This window comes from Parasteatoda tepidariorum, chromosome X1 (assembly GCF_043381705.1).
Source record: "Parasteatoda tepidariorum isolate YZ-2023 chromosome X1, CAS_Ptep_4.0, whole genome shotgun sequence".
In the NCBI taxonomy this organism is placed as follows: Eukaryota; Metazoa; Arthropoda; class Arachnida; order Araneae; family Theridiidae; genus Parasteatoda; species Parasteatoda tepidariorum.
Genome location: NC_092214.1, coordinates 27,396,833 through 27,423,423, shown reverse-complemented (window position 1 = coordinate 27,423,423; position 26,591 = coordinate 27,396,833). Strand labels below are relative to the sequence as shown.

Genomic DNA, 26,591 nt, shown 5'->3' with positions numbered 1-26,591 from the left:
GAAATAAAACAATATCTTTTATAGATTTATTTTAATATAAAAAAGAACAGTATAAAGATTGTATTATAATAAAAATAGTCACAATGATATGTTACAAAAAATATTCAGTAGATTTTTTTTTTCAATTTGCAAACTTAATTTACATTTATCACTTATTTTATAAAATAAAAAAAAAAGACACTCTTACTAATTAGAAACAGTATGACAGTATTATAAAAATACATGTTAAATAATTTTTATGATTAAACTAATATAATTTTTTAATAAATATACCCCAATCACAGTTTAGACTTTTCTCCATCAAACACTGGTAAATTATCATGATCTAAAAAAAACGTATAAAATTAGTATGTACTTAATCTGAAAAAGTATTACACAAAATCATTAAAATAAAATAAAAACTGCAAATTATTGCAAAAATGCAAGTAAATTTCAAGCAGTCTCACAAAGCATATGTCATAACGCTCCAATGAAAATCAGAGTTGAAAATATTGTGAAAGTTCTGCAGTACTTCAAACAGGGCNAAAAGTGCGAGCTTTGCGCCAAAGTGACGTCACTAGAGTGACGTCAGAGGATCGGCGCGGCAAGAGATACTTCAAAGGAGTGAACCAGCCCTTCTATTCTCTTTAGCCCTGACTTCAAACGAAATTATAAAACAGGAATCAATATAGTTTTTCTTACATACTAATTTTGTGTTCTAGCTTAAAACATGGTAAAACTGATATTTTCAAAATTTTTCAAATAATTTAAAACATTAAATGAAAGGTGTACTGGCTTTAACTGCACTGTACGCAACTGGCATTAATTTCTCCTATGTAAAATATAAAATGAAAATATTATACTTCAAAGCCTTATTTGATTTGATAAACTAAAACGATTGATTTGGTTAATACACTATTATCACCTTACAACTTCACTTAATATGCACATGAAAATAAACACTCAACAACTAAATATTATTTTAGTAACACAAGTAAAATAGCGATTGCTCCCTTGTCTGTCAGTAATATGAAAATGTTGTGCTTCAGCAATATTTACATTAATATTATTATTTAGCTCTAAGTTATTTTTTGCTGTTTTTTTTTTATTTATTTTTACCTACTGATTCAATAAAAGAATGAAATATTAAAGAATTAATATAATATAATTTAATATGAAATATTATAGGCAACATGTTTTTAATTAAAATATAATGAAAATAATGAAGAGGAATAAAAATGACAAATGGGCTGCACAGGAAATAGTAAAAGTCTGTTTTAGTACTAATAGTTTAATAATAAATAAAGAAAAAAAAAATTTTTAAAAGTTCATTTTAACAAAATGGAGCTTTAAATTAAACAATATGCTTATTAACAAAAGGTAGCATTAAATAAAATAATAGACAATATTGAAAATGATTTTCGAATCATGTTCGGGCAAAAATGTTTATAAAAAAATGCATTTTGAAAATATTACAATAATGAATAAAAACATAACGTATATATATAGCAGACATAACGTATAACGTATATATATAGAAAGCAGACATTTTACTACCACTTTAAATATAGAAATAAAATTTTGCGTAAAAGTTGGCAAGTATGTATTTAAGACATAAATTATAATCTTGTAAGTTGAATTTAGAAATTTCAGAATTTGAGGAAACAACTCTAATTGCTCAAATTATCCTTAATTATAATTAATAAAATTTTGTTGCTTAATAAAAATGAATATCTTTACTTTATGCAATAATGGCTCAATTAACCCCTTAACGATTGGTTAATTTTCAAGAAAACGGTCATAAAAGTGCCCATTTCTTTGGCTTTTGTATTTGTATTACATATTTGATTAGTGCTGCAACTAGTTTAAAATAAACTATCTATCTACAATTCCCTTAAAAATATCCTGGTACTGCCATCAGGTGTGCAAAATATGAAATAAAATGTTTTCCGGGCAAAAGAAATGAATTAGTTCTATTGTTATTGGTGCGTTACTACTGAACACTTCAGCCCGTCAATATCACGGGAGTGAGAAATAGCAGGCGAAATCTCACCCCGTCATTTTCACGGGAGCGAGAAGGAAGGGGTTAAATACAAAAACATAGTGCTATGTCACTTAAATTTTAATTGAAGATTTCTTCTTATAATTCCTGAAAGGTAACTCCATGGAAATTTAATAAGTTAACATAAATTATAGAATCTTGCACTGAGATTTTCATGTTGAATTAAATTATTCCTAATTATAAAGGGTATTTATACAGAGTGTTCAGTAATGACCACCCTTGATAAACATTTTTAGAGCCATTGTTGAAATTCAAGTAAAAAAGGGAAACAAATTAAGAGCTACAAATTCATATTTAAGTAGCGCAAAAAAAAATACCAGATTCAATATCAACTATAAAAAATATTAAATACAATCTACAGAATTAATATCACTAGATTTGATCTCTTACTTTTTTCTTCAAAATGTGAAAAGAATAAATTAAATAACAATAATAAAAAAATAATACACAACAATGAATAAATGAAATATTGATATAAACACAATACTCTCTACTTAATGTGATTGCGGTTAATGTAATCAATTGCTCATAGCCATCTCCAGATTTTTTTCTATTCATTCTTATATTAAAATTGTTGCTATCTCTGATCATCACATCTTTTAATTTTATCAATGGTATTTTGAAAATTAATTTGACTGCCTAAGAAATATCCACTGCATAATCCAAAAAGAACCAGTCCTTTTCTTACCTTGCGTTAATGTTTACACTTCTAAGAATTAACCCTATTTCACCTTAAGTGGTTTTAAACAGCACCTAGACAGGAGAGTGGTAATTGTCTTTTAATTCCATGTGATAATTTTCATCCTGTCTCAAGAGAACGGGGTCTTATCTATACCGAGAACGAGCATGCCAACATTTAATGCGCTCACTTAATAAAGTTTAACAATTTGTATAACAGAAAGCAAACTGATTTAACATAAAAACAAATAATAGATATTTTAAATCATTATGATAGATTATTAAAAATGAGTCAAACCAATACTGAAGCACAATTAAACATCTCTCAGTCTCTCTCTAGTTTGAAAAATTTTGATGTTCTTCTTGTATCATCTTGGAAAAATTGAAGACTAGCAATAGGAAAACTTACTAACAATGAACAGTTGACTTTTCAAAAACAGATCATTTTTATATTTTTAAAGTAAATATACAATACCTAAAACACAAGGTGAGTTCTTTTCATTTTATTTTTAAACTCAGCATGAGTGACTGAAATTAGTAAATTAATTTAATTTTTTGGTTAGTGTATTGTTATCAATCAGTTAATGCTGTATAAATCATAAAATCCCAAAGTGATCATAATAAGTGGAGACTACTCAACATGCAATAATAATAAAATTGAAGCAAAATAAGAAAGATAAAGCAGCTAAAATTGCAATAGGCTTATTATTCCCAAACTGATAGTTGAACCCAAAAAGATGAGAAAACAAATTAAAACTAATATCATGCACTAGAGCTCAAAATAACTTAATACTTTACAATGCAGACAAAATACTTAAGTCTGCATTGAGTAAAATATGCTGACTACAACAATGTTGCTTAATTCAAAATATATATAAATATATTCATATATAAATCTTTGTCATACTGAGGTGAGACAAAAAAAAGATTCAAAGGCAAGAGTTTTCTAATCACAGATTGTCTGAAGCAAAAGAACGGCAATGGAAAAAATAAGTAGCAACCCTAACCGGAGGATTAAGAAAGCTTCCACACTGAATAGGTGTAAGATCATATTTAATTTCTTATATTTTCCTATAAATTTAAATGAACTCTATTAACATCAGCAGCTGTGATATTAGTGAATTGCAAATGATATATTAAAATGTGGCTTTTTGCCTGATTCAAGTAAATAGGACAGAATTTGAAATTGATTTCAAATTGTAATTTAATATACAATCAAATTGTTCAATTTAAATATACAAAAATTAGGTTTTTTTAGAAAGCATTGAGATTCCAATTTTGAAAGGAGAAAGAAAAAATACTAAAATTCTTGTGGAATTAGAACAAAATCACGTATGGTATTTCATTTTCTTCTAAATTTGTATTTTAAAAATATTATTCCTTGAAAAAAGTGCAAGAAAACAATGCTGTCAAACAGGGAGTCACCGCTTAACTATCAGTAAAAGAAGTATGCTTCACCATACAAAACATAGGTGGCTACTACAAACATCTCAAACAAGAAGGCAAGGGCCGGGATAGCCTGGTAAGTAGGGCATTGGGCCCATGTCCAAGAGGCCGTGGGTTCGATCCCTGTCAGCCAAAGACTCTCCGTGTAGTAAATGGAGACTGGCGCACATTAAATCTGTCGAGTTACAAAGTCCTCCATGTTCCCATAACAAATCAATACCTCTGGTGTACTGATCCAGGAGTTTCCGTGTCTTCTGGATTGGTTCAAAATTACAAGGCAACGGAGTTGAACATTAGTAGTCGTATACCCAAAAATTGGGCCGGCTGTTCAACAACGGTTATAAAAAATTAAAAAAAATTAAAAACAAGAAGGCAGTAATTTTAAACACAATTTACATTAAGATTACAGGGATGTAAACCCTATGCCCAGCAAGCCAAAAGTAGCATGCAAAGTCATTTGACATAGCTTTTGAACAAATTTAAATATTAATAGGAAAAAAAATCAGTTCTTGAAAAAAATTCTGTTAATTTAGAATTGTCATTAGTTTTTACTGGTCATCCTGTTTTGTGTTTACTTTTTGTCTCAGTGCAAACCTGAGCTTGATTGTAATCTAACTTAGGAACAATAAATAACTCATTGAACTTTTACTTATTAAACTTTTCGTAAATTACTTTAAAGTAACTATTACATTTTTAAAATTTTGCTTATGCCCTTAGACTAAATGTTTGCTGTAAAATGCAATTTAAAAGATAAACTAAACTCAGTGGCGCGACAGCCCATAGAGGGCAAAAGCCTACTGAACCCACCTCAGTTTTCTTGACCTTGGGCTCTGGGGTGCAGGAGCAGATGTTCCGGTCACGTGGTCAGCCGAATGCGGAACCCCCAGTGTTCAGTTCCCAAGCATGCTTGGTACTCATTTATCGACCCACTGAAGGAATGAAAGGCTGAGTTAACCTTGCCCGGCCCGAGGATCGAACCAGGGACCTGTGGCACGACAGTGCCAAGCGCTGCCACTCAGCCACCGGGCGTCAAAAAGAAAAAAATTCAAAAGTTAAAAATTATTTTTAATTTTTTTGGTAAGTCCTATAACATTAATCGGAAACTGTATTAGTAATAAATTTTGTTTTCTAAATAATAAAACTCATCTTTAGTCTTAATAAACTGCTTTTAAATCTTGTACCTGTATTTGTTTATATTTAGATTGAATATATTTTTATTACTAAGCTATTAACACCTAAATAAATGAGTTGCAAGTAGCTTGTTTAGTAGTAACATTAATGTTACTTTCAAACAAAATCTAAATTTACCTCATATTTTTACAAAATCGGTTTGTATAACTTTTTTTCGTATTTTAACTAACTAAACTTTTTGTGACCACTATCCAAAAAGGACTTAAGTGTAACTTGATTATCTTCTCTTCAGAAAATTAAAAACTATGCTAATCATTTACATCCATAATAGTTCATAATTTCTTGTATGTGTATTAATTTCTTACCAGGAACTTTCCACAGTAGAGGAGAATAAAGTCTTCCACCAGCATCAACATGAAGTGTTTCCCCCGTAATAAATGATGCACCAGGAGAAAGCAAAAAACAAACAGCAGATGATATCTTAAAATAATATAAATGAATTTAAAATGAGCAAGGAATAGAAATATTTATACACAGTAAAAGACTTTAAAAAGATAAAAAATAAAAACGGCCCAAATATCTGCATGCTTAAAAATAAATTTGTTTTTGTTAAATTATTGAAAAATAAATTTTTAAGCACAGTTAGTGAAACATAACAGTTGGTTAAAATACATGATTATTAAAAGATATTGCCAAGGAAAAACAAATACAAGTAGTAATTAAAGTATGCCTATTTAATCCTTAAATCAAGCTAATAAGAATGACATTATTTTCCTCCTATTTACTCAAATATTTTTAATGAAGACCTAATGAGACAGTACATAATTCAATTTCAAATAAACATCATTGTTATTAATAAATAGCAAATAATAAGAAACAATCGTGTAAAATAACAGATACAGAAATTTATTAACAGTTAAATAACAGGAAAAATAAGCTTAAAAATGCAGTAAATATCTTTTAAAAAGATTTTTAAAAAAAAGCAAAGAACAACTAGAATATAAAAAGAACCTTGGCAACTGTTTATAGCATGAGCTGTTTCTATTTGTAAGCAAGATGCTAATTAAGGTAATTGAATATACAGGCAAACAACTATTTAATCAAACAACATATCCAAAATATGGGAAAAATCCAATTGAAAATGCAACAGACAAATTAAATTGTATAATATAAAAATGTATCAATTTCAAATTTTAATAATTCAAAGAATGCCTCATAGAGACAAAATCGTTTATTTGGATGAGAATTAGACCAAGAGACAAAAGCAAGACAATGAAACTTGGCAAACAGATTATAATTACAAACAGGCACTCAAATCATATAAAGCAATACTATTTGAGCCTTCCACTCTTAAAGCCTCTGGGTCTGATTTCCTCTAAATCAAATTATTTTGTTTTAACGTGAAATTTGTCCAATACTTATAATTTCATTTTTTAATCAGTTTGACCCAGTTACAAATTTTAAATTGTTCATATACATAGTGGCAATAGATTTTTTTAAATATTTTCACCTCTATTCAATTTTATATGTGTTTTTATTAGTGACTTGTACTGCAAGTTCAGACCTGAAGATTCCTTCCTTAATCGTTTTTATTTCAATTCATTCTACTATCATATTTCATGAATATTCAAGGGTTATGAATATTCAAGGGGCATTTTGTTTAACTTACCCACCAGTAGAAATTGTTCAAACAATAACAGCAAAACTTCTTTTGATGAGTATATTGACTCGTCTGTTACTCTTACCCACTTTTTGGGTACCTCAAAAGTTGTTGCATGTTTTAGTTTATTATGTTTCAAATTGTGAATTATAATTTATGTCATTTATGCAACAGCAATGATTCACATTAAATGTTTACTTCATATAAAGTAAAATTTACAATCAAAATGTTCTTCAAGTTTGAAATTCTAAATTGCTTATTCTTAACATACATATAAAGAAATGATGATAAATGCTTACTTCTTCAGGCACCCCGAGGCGTTTAGAAGGAATATTTTCACTAACCATATCAAAAACATTAATTGGATAATTCTTAGCAGCTGTTTCAGAATATATGGAAGAACCCTTAACAATGCAAGAAATTAAAAACAGACAAATTAAAATTATTGAAACAAAAAACAAATCGACAAAAAGAATGAAATATTTTGAAACATACAGGAGCAACAGCATTAACTCTTATGCCATTCGATGCCCATTCAATTGCTAAAGATTTTGTCAAATTATCTAATCCACTTCGAGCAGCTCCTGAATGCCTATAAAAAAAAATATTTAAATAAATTAAAAGTTTGTATTGCATTAGAAAATTCATCACTACACAAACAATCTAAACTGAATAAATATTTAATGCAGAATATTATCTTGAAAACCATTAAAAAAGGTAAGTTTTTCAATATAGAAAAACCACCTATCACGAGTCCATATTTATGAAGACTTTTGATTAAACTAGCTAAATTTAATAGTATGTTTGATAAAATGTTATAAATGCATTGGAACATACTTTTTTTGGAGCAATTTCTTTTCTTTTTTGTCAAATTTATTGAAAAATAATTTTGGAAGCATGAAAATAAACAAAATTAATGACAAATAAAACAAAAATTATTAGAAGTATTTTTTGCATAAAAATTTTGAAATATGCTTCAGGGTCATTTAGAAGTAGTTGAATCATTTTTCTTAGTTATCATCAACAGGTATAATGATGCAACCTTCAGGGTGAATGGCAACCAGACTGCAAGCTAGATCAACCCATTTTTCTCTTTCCTAGAAAATTTGAGGGGTTTGACTATCGTGAGAAAAGTACCTGAATGGTTGCAAAAGCATTTCCAGTTTCAGAGATACATGTAAGAAAAGCTCATTTCTTGTGCTTACTTTTTTGTTTGTTTTTTTTTGAAAGCGCGTTCTTTATTGCGCTGATTTAAGTGTCGAAAATTATTCACCTAAAAAAGGCGTAGCTGAAATTATAAAACTCTTAGAAAAAGAAGAAAAAATTTTGTAATATGTAAGCAGTACGGAATTTCATCTTCTCCTTCATCTCTTTTGAAAAACAATAAGGCTTCAATGAAAGTGTAAGAAAAAAAATTTAACTGATGGCAAAAGGTTAAAAAAAAGAAGAAAAAAAAGCAGGATGAAGGATTTGATGAAGTTCTCTTAAAATGGTTTGCTAAACAAAGAAATTCTAGTTTGCCAATAACTGGGCCCCAAGATGAAAATTCAAACTACACAAATAGCAGCTCTTGAGCTAGGTTACACAGAATTTTCATACATTAATGAATGGCTATATAGTTTTAAGCAACATCATAATTTTAATACAAACATGCCATATAAGGACTACTTTATTTTGCAACAGTAACTTTATTCATGGCATGAAGTTGTAATATAAGTCTCAACTGAATTCACTCATATACAAAACATAAATATGAATTAAAGAAAATTTGAGAAATGAGGCATATACAAACTAAACATCTGTAAAGATGAAAAAAAATACTTTATTGCACAATACTTTATCGTAACACCATGGGGGTCACCGGCACAGAGTTTGTTCATAGCACCACGGGGGTCACTGGTGATCAACGAAGTCAAGATTATTAGAAACACATAATTCAAGTACATTTTTAATGCTTTCAATTTTTTTAATATTATTATGGTTACTAAATGGATTGAAGAAATTAATGCAATACATACTGAGAAAATCATTTCGGCTAGATGGGCAAGCCATGTAAAATTAGCGTGGCATTCAAGGTGATAAATAATTTTCTAAAAAAATACTTTACTTACATTTATTATTTTCAAAGAACTTTTTGGCATTGAAATTTTGCTTTTTTGTAGCTGAAGTCAAATGCTGACTAAATCAACTATGAATTTAAAAATCTAAATTGCACAAATTTTAAATATGATGCAAAATTTAGTTTTCTTGAAAAGCTAAACAGGAACACTACATTGTTGAGCAATCATTCTGAGTGCAAAACCTTCAATAAAACTTTAGAAACAATGTGAACTAAACTGATTTTATATTGTTATTAGCTTGCCGTTTGTCACAAATTTTTTTCTTGTTTATTAAGACTTCTCATCTGTTTAGCAGTAAAAATGGCTACTATTTTTCCTAAGAGATATATTGGATCAGTTAAAGAATCTTATTTATAAGTATACTTTTATCTATGTTTATTATAAAATATTAATCAATTGATGTACTTATAAAAGAAAAGAAGTCTCTTCATGTCCCTCTGTTGCATAACAGACAAGAAATGATACCTGTTATAGCTGTTCTTATTTGAGATTAATATAAAGGTAAGTTACATTGCAACAGAAATTTATAATAACTATGGTTTTGAATTTAAACAGTTATAACATTTTAATAAAAATAACTTCTATAACCCATCTTTACTTCTGAACAGTTACTAGCCTGGCTCATTGGTAAAATTTAAATCAATAATGATCCTAATGGCATTTGTCATGTTAAAGTCATTTTAAATTATTTAAAGTAATTATTTTTCTTTTTATGCAAAAATATATTTTAGGAAATTACTAGAAATTTTTTTTTCCAATACGAAACAAATAAAAAAAATGAAATGATTTTCTTAAAATTGACCTGAGCCATAATAATAATTAATAAAAGATTTAATAGAATAATTTCAAAAAATTATTACTAAGATAATAACATACGCCATCATTGGTGTACCTCTTTCAAAATCCATCAATATATTGATGATTACACCACCATTGTCTTTCATCCATTTATCATATACTGAAAAGTATTTAAATTGTTAACTACAAATGTGAATATCTACAGGGTTGTCACAGTAAAAAATGAACCAAAATAGTTGCTTTTAGTAGCCTCAAGCATGAAAATAGTTGCCTAAAACAATGAAAATAGTTGCCTGAACAGGAACAAAAATCTATCAAAAATAGTAGCCAAATAACTAAAATTATAGCTTAATTGAAAAATACTATGACTAGGACTGGGTGATGTCAGAAATTTTAAATTGTGATACATCGTCAGTTAGACATCGCGTTAAAGTGATGTATCGCGATTTAGCATATGTTCAAAAATTACCTATGGGAAATCTTTCAATCAATCAAAAATTAATAAAAAGGAATAAATCTATTACGAAAGAAAATATTAATTCTAAACATATTCTACTATGACCCCAAGCTTTATTTCATTTTTCTTGAATTAAAAATAATTTAAGATTTATTGTTTTAAAAATAATAATACTGTAACAAAATATTTTACATACATGCAATGAAAATTAAAAGAAAAAAAAACGAAAGTGGAAAACAAACCAAAGAAATGTTTACTTTAGAAAAACACATTTTTTTAAAATTATTTGTTGGAAAAAAAACATGCTTTTGAAGCATCATTAGACCCTTTTTTATTTAATTATTCAAAATAATAAAAGGTAGTATTAACTAATAGTCAAATTCTGTACTTAAGAAATACTTATTCATTATTATTTTCTTTGAAAATAAAATCGACTAAAGATTTATTTGTTTAAAAATGATACTGACTATCTAACAAATTATAAAACAAACAAATATTGAAAGAATTTCAATAAAAAAAAAATTAAGTATTAATGTCAAATTATTAAAAAAGCGACAAAACATTACTAAACTCTTTATTTAATTAAAAAAAAGTTATTTGTTTTTTTCTTTTCTTTTTTTAACTAATAGCCAAATTTTTCAAACTTCGTTTTAATTTTCTCAAAAATAAAAGAAAACTAAATAAATGTAAGCTTTGTTGTAATTTTTTTATAGTTAAAAACGATTGGACATTTATTGGTTTAACAATAATTAAATTATTATACTTACCAACATTTAATAGATTTAAAAAAAACGAACTTTTTATAACAAAGTTAAATACGAAATACCCCTATTAAATTGTATCGCTTAAAATGAAAAACAATAATGGAAAAAAAATCAATGAAAATCTTTTTTTATTTTATTTATATTTTCGTTTCATTGATCTATTGAGTTCAGAACGAAAATTTAAGATAACAGCGATTGTGCAGCAATCGCAAAGTAACCGTAGGTCTACTAAAAATAATTGACAAGAATCGTTAAACCCAGACAGAAAAAAAAATGGTATATCTGATGGTAAGTCTGACTGAAAATAATTTACAAAGAACCTGACAATTATTTCTGACAAAATAAAATGCACAACAATTGCAAAATGACTTGAGTCCCATAATCTTCAAAAAACGTAAAATCTAAAAGACAAAAATGGACATAAAGAAACTGTGCATTGCGTTCTACATAACAACGCTGATCCTCGCACGAAACTGGGATTCAATTCGCTCTTCGTCATTCAACATCACGAAACTAACATCATCTTTATAGCAAAACGCTATCTACATCTCTGCAGCAAGACGAAATTAAAATCGTCTTCGTCAGTGCGGTAACAGCGCTAGCCTAGTCAAGGATCCTTGCATATTAAATAGTTAAACCGCGATTGTAGCCTTATTCCGGCTGTTTAAATCAAATTTCTGATGCATCGCCTAAAACGAAAGTCACTACATCGGCCTACCGATATATGCGTTAAATCGATATTTCGCGATACATCGATTTATCGCCCAGTCCTATCTATGCTCCAATTCTAAATGTATACCTTTTTATATTTGTACAAAAAAGTTTTGTACAAATATAAAAAGGTATACATCTTAGAAAATAGGTACCTAAATAAGAGTCGAATTACAATAAAATATGAATGTTAATAGAAGGAACAAAAACAATTAAAAATAACAAAACTGCCCCTCGGAGAGAGAAAATAACAAGTATACTTTATTAAATCTAAAGGAAATATAAATGTTTGGCTTTTTGGACATAAATAATTGTATAAAAGTTCGCTTTCTTTTATTATCGTTCTGAAAACTAACGTTCATTTATGCGAAAAAACTTCGCTAAGAGTAAAAAAGTCTCCTAATAGTCGCCTATTCCTGAAAATAGTTGCTTTTCTAGCCTTTTTAGGCAAAAAAAAGTCGCCATAGTCGCCTAAGGCTGAAAATAGTAGCAAATAGTCGCATTTTAGTCGCCTGTGGCAACCCTGTATCTACGATTAATAAATGTATGTGTCAGTGATTAATAATGCTTTATATTCATTTTGTTTTCTTTTAACAGTATAAGATTTGCTTAAAATGGTTTAATTTTAGCGAAAAAAATTTAAAAAGCACAAAAATTATATTCCTTTTAATTAATATAAAATATTGTGAACTTGTTAGATTAGTACTGATTTTTTAAATTACTTATTAAATCTTAATTTACTTTTCTCCATTCTCTTATGTCATATTTTCCTGAAAATTTAAAATATTATAACATTGTTCATTGCCTTTTATCTTGATAAATTATAATCTTGCAAATATGACGCAATTTTTTCTTTTAAAAAAAGTTTTAAATATTACCCAAAGTTCATTTTAGGTGGGGTTAGAGGAACGGTGCATCCCGTTTGCCCTTTGAATAAAACATTCCGCCCCATGTGCCCGGAGAATCTGAATATGCCCTCCAACATAATAAATAGGGACGGCCTACTCGCGACAATTTTTTGGTAATTTATTTTCTGATTGTTTTTTGGCAGAAGTAAATTATGTTTCGGTAATATTATAATTTTTAAATTTCAAGTATAAGGGATGATTTTTATCTTTTTTTTTAATTGAATATTAGGTGAACATGAAAGTAATGACGTTTTCGTTACATTAAATTGTAAAATATATTTCAGCAAGTTTTTTGCTTTAATCAATTATGTAAACGCTATCAGAAACCAGTTATCCAGTTATTAGAAGAAAAACTTTTTTACAATCAAATTAACAAATTTAATGTACGAATACTTAGAAATGGGGAGTGGAGGTACGTTATTCAACATCCTTGAAAGTAAAACTAATAATCAGTAAAAAATAGCATTTCTGATTCTAGTTTAGGATATAAAACATCTAATTAAGTAATATATTTAACAAAAACTTAATAAAATCAATGGCAAAAAAAAAAACTAATAATTACCTGCCCTGGACATCAAAAATGGACCCTTTAAATTTGTTTCTATGACAGCATCCCATCCTTTAGTGGTTAGATCACCAACTGGACAGAGAAATTGTCCACCTCCATTGTTAATCAAAAAATCAATTCTTTCATACTTGGCCAAAGTTGCTTGAACTAAATTTTTAACCTAAAACAATATGGTCTGTGACTTAATTGATAATAGGGTTTGAAAAAGAGGCTCAGCTCAGAAAACACTGAATATTTCAAAATGGGCTCATCTGATTTTGAAATTCAGTCATAACTCACACTTCATTTTCTTTTCATTTGAGCATTATCTTCTGAGGCAGACAAAATTTAGAAATATCTATTGGCAAAGGTGAAAAAAGGGGTCCGCAAATAATGAAGAGAGCCAAATTAAAAAACTTTTTGTATTACTAATTGCCATTAGATTACAATCTATCTGTGGTTATAGGGAATAAATAGAACTTATGATCTTATCACATTATTTACTTTAAGCGTTCATAAAATACAATATATTTAAGATAAGATATTTTACAAAAAATTCACTTATGCATAAAATTAGAAAAGTGCCAAATTTTAATACTTTAACTCTTTCGCTACCGGAACGCCCGAGACGCCTCGTCAGCTAGACTACCGAAAACGCCCGAAGTGCCCGTGAAACTAGTTAGAAATTTTTCCCCCTTTTTGAAAAGTGACGCACAATGAGGGAGGTGAGGCAGTAATCGTCCTTGAAGGAATTTTATGAAAAGGGGAGAGAAAAGAGGGATTTTTCAACAAAAGTTCTTTTCATATCATTCTGTTCTTGTAAAGTTGCTTTCTCTTGCTTATTTTATATAAACGAAAATGTCTTTTCGCCGTAAAGGTCTTTCGACCAAAGAAGCTTTGAAAATAATTTTCAATGATGATACAGATGAGTCTGATTTTAATGAATCAGGGGATGATGAAGAATTTGATGATGTGGCTCCAACTGAAACCACCATTGCCCCAGCCCCTGACGATAGCAGTAATAGTGATGAGGAAGATGATGAAGAAAATCCAGTTGAATTTGATTGGACATCTGACATAAAAAATGAAAAGATTCTTGTTAAAGATTTTCGTCTAAATTCAGGGCCAAACCATGGACTACTACCCGATTCGTCACCGTCAGATTATCTGAAGCTCTATTTAACTGATGAACTTTGTAAATCAGTTATGGAAAATACAAACAAATATGTACATTTTTTGCCAAAAACAGAAAAACATAGAGGACACAAATTGGAGCTCATTGACTTCTATTGACGAATTGTGGTGCTTTTTTGGCATTTTACTCATCATGAGTTTGGTAAAAATGCCTAGAATAAGTGATTATTGGTCCCAAGACACCATATACGGAAATTCTATGGCAAAAAAACTGATGAGTAGGAACCGTTTTTTGAAAATCAAGCATTATTTTCACATCTCTGACAGAGAGTCAGAGTTGCAGAAAACGGATGAAAACTATAGATATTCGCAAAAAGTTCAGCCCATGTTTGATCAAATCCAGGAAAATTTAAGGAAACACCTAATTCCATACAAGGAACTTTCAGTTGATGAAGCTTTATTGAAGTATAAAGGAAGGCTTGGCATAGTACAGTATATGCCCCTAAAACCTGCAAAACGCGGCATAAAATTATGGATGCTCTGTACATCAAAGCATGGATATGTTTTGAACTTTGATCTATATGGAGGAAAACAGGATAATGTCAAGAGAAGTGGAAAAGATTTGGGATATGACGTAGTGATGCATATGACGCAAACTTTGAAAAATTCAGGCCACGTTATTTATTTTGACAGATTTTTTCCAGTTCAATTTTAATGTATGATTTATATCGATCGGGTTCTCATTATCATTTTAAAAATGAACTAATTCACAACATCGAAACAAGTCATCTGATTCAACGTAAACGTCCTTTTCTAGATTATTCNCACGTTATTTATTTTGACAGATTTTTTTCCAGTTCAATTTTAATGTATGATTTATATCGATCGGGTTCTCATTATCTTTTAAAAAATGAACTAATTCACAACATGGAAACAAGTCATCTGATTCAACGTAAACGTCCTTTTCTAGATTATTCACCAACCTCAGCTAATCATGTGCATAAAAGAAGAAAGATTGAGGGTCGTAAAAGAATCTGCATGAATTGTAAGAATATGAATAGGAAAACTCTTTCGGATAAAAGCATTCAAAGCACTTGGGAATGCGAAACATGTAAAATGTGCCTGTGTAAATCATGCTTCGATTAATTGATATTCTTATACTGTGAATAATAATATCCTGAACAATTTTTAAATTGCGTTAAATTTATATATCAAAGCCATTTTGTTTTCATTAACACTGTTAGAGAGGATGCATATTTGCCTAAAGCAGTTAACCTCNGATGATGAGAGAAGTGATCGAAGAAACCAACCAACGCGCAATCGCAGCCGGAGTACAACCGCCCAATGTCCACCTCGTCTTTACAAACCGTGAAGGCGACGATCCTCGACGATTCAACGCACCAGTTGTAAACGAAATAGCCGCAGTCTTGACTCTCAACGCCGATCAAAGCATCCCAGAGAATGAAATGGTCATGCGAGAACGCGGGAAAAAAATCACGCAGCTAAGCAACATCGATGGTCGCGTCGAGCCTTTTACCTACCCGCTTTTCTACCCGAGAGGAACTTTTGGATTCTATGTTGGAATGCCGCTGCACACGCCTTATCCATCAAGAAATCATGTTACACGCGCAGAATTAGCCTGTTACCGACTCGCCTACCGTCCGAATTATGCCAAGCCACTCCCAATCGATTGCACAAATGCAGGAATAGATCAACGATTGGTCGAGTTTAACTCTTTCGCTACCGGAACGCCCGAGACGCCTCGTCAGCTAGACTACCGAAAACGCCCGAAGTGCCCGTGAAACTAGTTAGAAATTTTTCCCCCTTTTCGAAAAGTGACACACAATGAGGGAGGTGTGGCAGTAATCGTCCTTGAAGGAATTTTACGATAAGGGGAGAGAAAAGAGGGATTTTTCAACAAAAGTTCTTTTCATATCATTCTGTTCTTGTAAAGTTGCTTTCTCTTGCTTTTTTTATATAAACGAGAATGTCTTCTCGCCGTAAAGGTCTTTCGACCGAAGAGGCTTTAAAAATAATTTTCAATGATGATACAGATGAGTCTGATTTTAATGAATCAGGGGATGATGAAGAATTTGATGATGTGGCTCCAACTGAAACCACCATTGCCCCAGCCCCTGACGATAGCAGTAATAGTGATGAGGAAGATGATGAAGAAAATCCAGTTGAATTTGATTGGACATCAGACGTAAAAAATGAGAAGATTCTTGTTAAAGATTTTTGTCTAAATTCAGGGCCAAACCATGGACTACTACCCGATTCGTCACCGTTAGATTATCTGAAGCTCTATTTAACTGATGAAATTTGTAAATCAGTTATGGAAAATACAAACAAATATGCATTGTTTTGCCAAAAACAGAAAAACATAGAGGACACAAATTGGAGCCCATTGACTTCTATTGACGAATTGTGGTGCTTTTTTGGCATTTTACTCATCATGAGTTTGGTAAAAATGCCTAGAATAAGTGATTATTGGTCCCAAGACACCATATACGGAAATTCTATGGCAAAAAAACTCATGAGTAGGAACCGTTTTTTGAAAATCAAGCATTATTTTCACATCTCTGACAGAGAGTCAGAGTTGCTGAAAACGGATGAAAACTATAGATATTCGCAAAAAGTTCAGCCCATGTTTGATCAAATCCAGGAAAATTTTCGGAAACACTTAATTCCATACAAGGAACTTTCAGTTGATGAGGCTTTATTGAAGTATAAAGGAAGGCTTGGGATAGTACAGTATATGCCCCTAAAACCTGCTAAACGCGGCATAAAATTATGGATGCTCTGTACATCAAAGCATGGATATGTTTTGAATTTTGATCTATATGGAGGAAAGCAGGACAATGTCAAGAGAAGTGGAAAAGGTTTGGGATATGACGTAGTGATGCATATGACGCAAACTTTGAAAAATTCAGGCCACGTTATTTATTTTGACAGATTTTTTTCCAGTTCAATTTTAATGTATGATTTATATCGATCGGGTCACTATGCATGTGGTACTCTTATGCAGAACAGAAAAAATTTGCCGGAAAACATAAAACAATTAAAATTAAAAAACGATCATGAGAGTGCATCTTGGCAATGCCTTTCCTTACCAAATATGCTCTGCACAACCTGGATCGACAAAAAGCAAATATACATGCTCTCAACAAACGTTAAAAATGAAAACAAAATAGTCCAAAGAAGAAAAGGATCTGAAAAAATTGATGTATGTTGCCCAGCATCCTTTGAAACGTATAACAAATTTATGGGCGGTGTAGATCTAGCGGATCAGAATCGTAAATATTATTCTGTTAGTAGAAAATCGTCAAAGTGGTGGTATTATCTTTTTTCCTTTCTAATAGACACCGCCATCAATAATGCATTTATTTTGAAGAAGATTTCAGAACAGTCTAAAAGTAAAAATTCTCATTATCATTTTAAAAATGAACTAATTCACAACATCGAAACAAATCATCTGATTCAACGTAAACGTCCATTTCTAGATTATTCACCAACCTCAGCTAATCATGTGCATAAAAGAAGAAAGATTGAGGGCCGTAAAAGAGTCTGCATGAATTGTAAGAATATGAAGAGGAAAACTCTTTCGGATAAAAGCATTCAAAGCACTTGGGAATGCGAAACATGTAAAATGTGCCTGTGTAAATCATGCTTCGATTAATTGATATTCCTATACTGTGAATAATAATATTCTGAAAAATTTTTAAATTGCGTTAAATTTATATATCAATGCCATTTTGTTTTCAATAACACTGTTAGAGAGGATGCATATTTGCCTTTCATTTATTTTTACCTTATTTTGAATATCATGTTTTATTTATGGCATTTAAGTTAGAAGTTTTTTATTAATTTTTTTAAAGTTCTTAAATTAGTAAATACATGGTATCGAGTTATAATAAATTAAGTAATATGCTTTATTTTGTCTTCTTATGTCAAATATTTTGTTAATCATAAATATTGCACAAAACACTTTTCAGTTAATTTTCGAAACTTCATACTTTTGACTTTATAGCATAAAAAAGATAAATTATAGTTTGCAAATATAAATGTATCTTTATTGTTCAGACATTATTTGAAAATTTCAGAAAATTTACCTCCATATTGCTTGATTAATTTATTTTATGTTGTGAATTAATAATATTCTGCACGTCTATGAACCTGCGAAAAATGGACAATTTTGTTAAATTTAGATATCAATGCAGTTTTGTTTTCATTAGCATTGTTAAAGAGTATGTATATTTGTCCCTTATTTATATTTACACCTATTTTGAATATCACATTGTATCTAAATTAAAAATAATTTTTGTTTTTTAAAAAAAAAGAAACTTAAATTAGTGTATTGTAGCAAAATGAAAGAAACTAATTAATATGCTCCATTTTTTATTTTCAAATAAAATATTTTTAAATTATTACTTAGAATATTATTTATAAAAGTTTTATTTCTTAATTTCATACGCTACATGTTTGTGACCTTATAACATAAATCACAGGTTAAATTATTCTTTGCAAATATAAATATATATTTGTTGCTCAGAAATTGTTTGAATAATTCAAAAAATATTTCTTAATATTATTTGATTTATTTATATTTAAAAGTATTAATTAAAAATATTTTATACATTAGTAATGCATGCAAAAATTATGCGGCTATTTAACAATTCTGAAATTAAGTAAAATATTGGCACAAGCAGAGTTATTTACACATTTTTAATGGATTATAATACTTGTACTTTAATTTGAAATGTTCTCTTATTTTTTTTTCTATTTTGATTTTCGCGACAATTTTTTTAACGAATTTTTGATTGAAAATTATTTCCTTAGAGGTTAAAAAGTTCATATTATTTATCAGCTAAAATAAAATCCGGATTGTTTTTAATTCATTTAACCTGAAATTATTGTTTTAAAACTATTTTGTTTTTAACATTTTAAATTCATTTGTTTTTAACATTTTAAATTATGAAACTGTCTACCTTTTTTATCAGAGTTTTTTGGGTTACTTAGGTTGAAAAGAAAATACTAGAGTAATGATGTCAAAGTTTTTTTTTTTTAAAAAAAACATTTAATTATTTAGTTATTGTGTCTTTAAAACTATATGAATTGATCAAAATTATAAACTGCTAAAAGTTCTACAAGACTGAAAGATTACTAAATACAATTAATTATAAATCGAATTTTAAATATAAAATAAATAGGTAAACATTATTTTTTTTAAATTAGAGGGTAGGCTTTGATGCCTTAAAAAATGGTTTTTATATTTATAACAGTAGGATCCAGGAGAAAAAACTGCTTTGATCGGTACCGAAACTATTCTTTGAAATTTAAACTTTATTTTGCATCTGCAGTTGGACAGCTATAAATCATAATTGCTGTTTATGAATGCCTCGCTATTTTCACATTTTCAATGCTTGTTATTACTTAGGTATTGCACTTGAAACTGAAAGGACCCATTTTTTTATTAATTGTTAACATCTGGTCTAAGAACACGAATGTTTACTAGGTGAGAATGTTGTTGGTGTCAAAACTCTTAAAATAGTTAAATCTTCATTGATTTATTAATTTTAAATGCTATCTTCCTATGAAAGGGATTTTTTTGCCTGAGGATAATCGGGAGTAAACTGTAATTTCTCATAAACTTATTCTTTCCTTCACAATGAATGTTCTATATTCAGCTGTCAGGCCACCCATATCCTTCTATTACAAGTAACTCATTCATTTCTGTAGAAGATAAGCGTTATCAGCATAGCTTCTAAAGGCTATTGTTGAATGAAAAATAACATGTCATATTGTAGATTTTCTCTATTTCTACTTGAAGTTGGAACTGATATCTTTGTCATCAAAATTATGGTGCGGCAATGTAAGAAATTTCTTCTTCCAAAGAAATCTCTTGTCACCACACCCATGTATAATGCACCATGTGGATAAACAGATGCCGATTTCCGACTCTTCAGTAAAATGCAGAAGAATTTAGTCGCATACTCAAAAAGAAATAATTACAAGTAAAATGTGACAGAAAGATAAATCTGATTCCAGAAGGCAGTGTTGAAATAGGAAGTAATTGTGTTCGCTAGCATATGTAAAGAATAGCTGTCTGGCTGATTAACGATGGGATCAGAGATTAAAAAATTATGCATTAAATATAGTAGTTAAATATAGATTATTAAATATAGTCATTAAAATTTCTTAAAAATGAAATTTTAAAGAAAATAAGTGAATAAAATAAAAATTTAGACATTATCTATCTATCTATCTATCTATCTATCTATCTATATATATATATATATATTTCTACAAATTAAAATAAAGAAAATACTAATTTACTTACAGATAAACATTTCGTAGTTTTTTATTTTGTCTTTTACCTCATACCATATCAGACAAACAAGTAAAAAATTAAGAGAGAAAATTTTTCAAGAATATATACATAACAAAATAAGCATTTTACAGTAAATACATTATTTAAGAGAAAAAATTGTACATTTCGGCTTTAAATCAAAATACATATTGAAATTTTAATCTTTTACTCTCCGATAACACCTCTGAGTCGACATCGGGAGTCACCACATTAAAATTTAAAATTTTAATATCTCATTAATTTGAAGCCATAATAAATTCATTTATTGTAGAAACTATATAGAAATATTGTACTATGAAATTTATATGACTTACTCTTTGCTCAAACTACACATAATCAGAGCGTATAAAAAGCATACTCGGAATGCAAAAACTGAAATATTTTTATATGAATTATAGAAAGACATATACAAAATTTGGCATCTATTTCGAATCGTTTATTTTCAAATAATTAAAAATTAGTTAAACGACTTATCGAAAAATATATTTTATACCTAGGGGTGATTTCGGGGGATAATATTTTTAACAGTTTCAGAGTTTTATTAAATAATCAGAAAAGTTTCTCTTATTTCAAATTGTAAAATGATATAAAATATGTACACATTTAGGTTGAATAATATTTTAGTACTATCACCAAAATTATTTCTCCTTAATGACTGATGTTAACTTGAAATCTTGGTTCTTAAGAAGTTTAAAGTTTATCTTTTAATCATTTAAGTTATTAAATTATTTAGTTTTTGTTCTACAACGAAAAAAAGGATTTTATTTGAGCAAGAATATTATTTTCAATATAAATGCTTTGTTTAGAAATTGTATAAATGGATTGCATGGAATTACATGCCTAATTTTCCATGTAAATAATAAAATTTAAAAAAAAAAAAACAAATGATTAAAAACATTTATTAACATTTTATAAATCTTGTTATGTTAGCGATATTCTTGCTTCAAATAGTCTTTCTTCCTTTCGAACACACCTATTTTAGGGATATTTCCCCAAGTGAATAAGTAGATGATCAGTCATTCTATCATTTCAGAGTAAAGCTGGGGGAAGGAAATTTTTGCTACCTGATTTTCAACTTCGGGCGTTTGCGGTATTCTGGACATGTTGTGGTTTAGGTCGCTCGGTATTCAAAGAGTTAAGCTTATCTTCAAAACAAAAAATTATATTGGTAACTTTAAAATATATTGGTATTTTACAATATTTTTTCCCTGATATCACAAAAGTGATATACATACTCAATCCAGCAAATGTTTTATTGTTACTATTATTTTGGACGCACAGGCTTTTTCAGTGAAGGGCCACTTGCACAGCCGATTGTATAACGAAAGCCTGCATGCGGATTTAAGCATGTTGACAACAATTATGATAATTTCTATTAAAAACATTAGTGTTTAAGCACTAAATATTTTTCATCATTAAAATTAGCAATATACACCCCCGCAGCGTTTGGGAAAGCACAAGGTTTGAGGGCGTACAATCCATAAATAATACATGCAGCCAACCAGCTATTCATGCGCGGCCCGCGAATATAGGAAAAATAAGTATTATATATGTATATTAAATATAAAAATCAAACATTTTAAATTACGCATTTGAGTTTTGGACGTGCTGAATCTAAATTTTTTTTTTACTTTTAAAAATCCCAATACCTTAATACCCACAAATCTTACAGTAATTGCTTTGCTTTTCCACAGAGTACAAAAATCATGATACTTTTAATCCGATGAGGGAAACTTCGGGCTTTCAAATCATCATTTTAATCATCACCTTTGATGTGCTTTATTTGTGCCAATTTAATCCTCAATCCATATTATCTTTCACTCTATATTTTTCTTTTCTAATTTCAATATTTTTTACAATATTATTACAAAATGAGAAATTTGAATGTGAGTTTTTAAACTGCTTACTGTTTTTTAACTTTATTTCTAATTTTTTGTAGCTTAAAAAAAATGAGTTTAAAAAAAAATGGTCTTGAGAATTCATAAAGTTTCTCATAATTCACTAAATATGTATTAAAGTTAAAGATGTACTAAATTCAAATGCATAATAGTAAAAATATATGCATGAACTGAACACTTCATAGCCCAAAATAAGATTCCAACAGAATGATGAATCTTATTTTGAGCTATAATGCATTTTTTTTGCATTCATATTTAATTTGCATTCATGTAGCTCCATAAAATATCTATTGATTTTTTTTCTTTCTTTAATTCAAGACCATTTCATTTAATTTATTTTAAAATGCACTGTGGTGTCATGTGATGTGATAACAAAAACCATCGCTTTTCCCCCATTTTCTTTTCGATAAAACTATTTTTTTGATCAAAAGTAAATACTTTTATTTTGAAAAAAAAATCAGTTTGGAATTCTTTAGTTTTGAATGAGTTTTAATAATCAAATGAATTTAATTTTATGCAAATATATTCCTAAGTTGATTGATAAATAAAATTAAAAGAACTAAGAAAATAAAAAAAAGAATTATTACAAAGACTAATTTCCAGGAAATATATTACTAAATTGACTGAAAAGAATTTAAAAAGAATTTTGTTTGAAACATTGATATTTTCATAAAAATTATTATATTTGTCGTCAACATGTCTAAATGCTTGGACATGCACCCCAAATAAAAAAAAAAAATTTTAATTCACTTAAAAAATTACTTTTAACTAAACTTTGATTATAATTATTGTAGGATAAAGAGTTATATTCTCATATTTTTAAGATTAATTTCATGTCAATGTGATAAGACACTGTTCTAATTTAGTACCTTTTCTAAATTCTGCTTTTCCATCGCAATTTTTAACTCCTTATTAATTAATATTAAAATAATTTAAATTAAAATATATAAATTAAAATAAAATGAATGATAATAAATGCCCAAATGTCTCATCATTGTGCTGTAGTTTCACATTATAATTTTTTTTATTTGTGTTAAGTCTAAGCTAAGACGTATTTTTAAATCTGGCAAGGGGTGCCCCTTAGTCTATCTACGCTGTTGACTTAGTTATTGCACTTGAAGCAGTAATGTTTATATGTAGACCCATTATTTCATTAATTGTGGACAACTGGGAAATGAACATGAATGTTTGCTAGTAAGTTGTTCTCAAAACCCTTAAAATAATTCCATATCTACGAATGTATTTATTTTCAATTCTAAATGCTATGTTGCTCATCATTGCAAAAAAAAAGTGAAGCGCAGATAATCAGGGGCTTACTGCACAGTGAAATTCATATTAAGACTTATATTTATGAGTAAAACTATAAATGCATAAAAAAGAATGAAAATTTTAATGTAGAAAAATGTATATACATATTTTTAACTCTGATTTTGACATTTTTGGAAATGTATTAAATAATAAGATGATAAACTAAAAATTGTTATGCAGAGTAGCCTTAATAACAAACCTCTTCCTCTTTTCTTATATTGCAGACAATGCTTGTAACATCAGGAGACTTTTCTTTTAACGTATTCTTCATTTCCTCAGCAGCTTTCAGAAGTTGTTCTTCTTTCCTTGAAGCAATAACCACTTTACAACCTGAAATTTCAAAATATTAGTAAAGTATGTCAACACCTCATAATAGTGTGAAGGGCAAATTTAGGACAAATAGACTCTGCTCATCGACATACTCAGTTAGAAAGTACACAAACAATTTCCTTACTTTTGAATAAAATATAATATTTACTTTTTATGAAAAGCATATTAAAAGTTAATTATAATCTAGCTTGGACAATAATAACACAGTCAAACTTGTATAACTCCAAAATCTGGTAACATTTGTTTTTAAAAGTAGAATTCCAATTTTTCCTGTAATATATTTAGAATTAAAATAAGCATTATAATACATATAGATAGTTTTTTTTTTCTATTATTCAGTGGTCTAATGGGCTTACGAAGGTGAGGTAGATTAATGTTATTAAACAGACTCTAGATGAATGCCAATGCTTTGATAAGCAATCAATTTTTTCTGTTAAGTATTTTTATAAGCAATCAAAGGGCAGAATAATTTAAATCAACATGTCAAAAAGGGTTATAAAAATTGTTATCTCAAAACATGAGAAAATTACTGAGATGCTAAATCTTATAAAAGACAAAATACTGATAGCAGGAACATTTCCCTTTTACTCTTTGTTTACAAGCAATTTATCTGTAACTTTCAGTATTACTAACAGATATGAAAACTTCTTTTCAAAGTAAAAATGTCTGATTTGACTCTTAATAAATAGATATTATAATATATAGTTTTTCTTTCTTTTTTTCTATTATTCAGTCGTCTAATGGGCTTAAGAAGGTGAGGTAGATTACTGTTATTAAACAGACTCTAGATGAATGCCAATGCTTTGATAAGCAATCAATTTTTTCTATTAAGAATTTTTATAACCAATCAAAGGACAGAATAATTTAAATCAACATGTCAAAAAGGGTTATAAAAATTGCTATCTCAAAACATGAGAAAATTACTGATCTGCTAAATCTTATAAAAGACAAAATACTGATAGCAGGAACATTTCACTCTTACTCTATGTTTGCAAGCAAACTATCTGTAACTATCAGTATTACTAACAGTTATGAAGTCTACTTTCCAAAGTAAAAATGTCTGATTTGACTCTTAATAAATAGTGGAAGGTATAGATACAAATAAATTTAATACTACCAGGACTCTATATTTTCTGAAAAATCTAGGAAAATTGGCAGCCCTAAAATCTGCATAGTTAAGTTTAAGAAGTAAAACCTATTATAATTTAACTAATTTACAATACTGTTAAAAATAATTAGGCCAGTTTTTGCTCTATTATGTCTGAAAGGGTCACTATTTGAATTACTTTAAATATAACATATGACCATGTATTTCCGTTTCGTGATCTGTAGTAGAATAATCGCCATGTCTGGGCAACTTCCGGGCAGTGGCCAGCGAGAAACTAAACAGAAACATCACAGAAAGGGACCAACTCGAAAGGTATAATTCATAGCCACCCCGGTTCTACAGGTTCGCTTTTTTTCAAATTTGCAAGTTGAAAATCTAATTGGCACCTTGGTGATTGTGTAGTTGGCGTGACAGATCAAGATACGGAAATATCCCCTAAAAAGCGTCAATACCTCTTCATAATTTCTATCATAAACAAAAATGTATGTTGATGTTACAAGCACTGACTATCAAACTATTGCAATTGGCAATCCAACTTTAATCATAAAATTTTTACCTAAGTATAAAAGTTCAGTACTAATTGCTTTTCCTATTCCTGTTCCCCCACCAGTCACAATTGCAACTTTCTTTTTAAATAAATCTAAGCGAAACACACTGAAATTTTTTGCATTTGCCATGATCATATTTCTTATAAAATTATGCACTTCAGCACAAAAAATCTTAACCTTAACAACTTAGAAGAAAACGAAAAATCCTTTACGACAAGGAAATGGGTGCGCTATCATGACTTGCCGTAATACGCTTTTATAGCAATTCAAACACATAAGAATATACAGAAGTTATTTAGTTGTTTTGTTTTTACATCTATGATTATCTATATATATCGCTTCCGACTATCTTTTTCTGCTGCAATCATGAACTACAAGCAATTTTTCAGTTTCCTATGGGCCATTCTTGCTGTAACAGAGGCCATTCTTGCTGCGACGGCTAACAGAGGTGCGTGGATCGCTCACGTCACACTAGAGCAGCACATTGGGCCATTGGCGATGTTCTGGGACACATCCCTGAGGATGATCTGAAGACATGCCGTGACAATTTTAAATCGCAGCAGGGGGGACCTCATTTGTGGGGCCACTTCCTCAATTTAGGCATAGATCTGAAGAGGAAAAAATTTTCTTTGGA

The 26,591-nt window shown here is 29.1% G+C and overlaps 1 protein-coding gene across 2 annotated transcripts; it reads right to left on the bottom strand.

The window, feature by feature from the left end:
- Positions 1-12: 12 nt before the first annotated feature.
- LOC107446648 (peroxisomal trans-2-enoyl-CoA reductase) lies at positions 13-26,336 on the bottom strand. Of its 2 annotated transcripts, XR_006225334.2 has the most exons (9): positions 25,966-26,285; positions 24,171-24,301; positions 13,277-13,442; positions 9,953-10,034; positions 7,452-7,548; positions 7,256-7,360; positions 5,662-5,776; positions 2,730-2,794; positions 168-325 (listed from the first exon to the last, which is right to left on the bottom strand). XR_006225334.2 is itself a non-coding variant. In XM_043043945.2 (8 exons), the coding sequence occupies exons 1-8, from the start codon at positions 26,090-26,092 to the stop codon at positions 279-281; spliced, it is 870 nt and encodes a 289-aa protein (XP_042899879.1). In that variant the 5' UTR covers positions 26,093-26,336; the 3' UTR covers positions 13-278. The 2 variants fall into 2 exon arrangements, 1 of the variants encoding a protein (XP_042899879.1); XM_043043945.2 differs by lacking the exon at positions 2,730-2,794 and having other exon boundaries at positions 13-325; positions 25,966-26,336.
- Between the last annotated feature and the right edge of the window lie 255 nt (positions 26,337-26,591).

Excerpts from the sequence above, each read along its gene's own strand:
- LOC107446648 (XM_043043945.2), bottom strand. The coding sequence starts at position 26,092 with ATGATCATGGCAAATGCAAAAAATTTCAGTGTGTTTCGCTTAGATTTA. Across the intron at positions 7,361-7,451 it reads GAGTTAATGCTGTTGCTCCT|GGTTCTTCCATATATTCTGA; the intron begins GTATGTTTCAAA and ends TGCATTGTTAAG. Across the intron at positions 5,777-7,255 it reads GCCTCGGGGTGCCTGAAGAA|ATATCATCTGCTGTTTGTTT; the intron begins GTAAGCATTTAT and ends TATTATTTTAAG.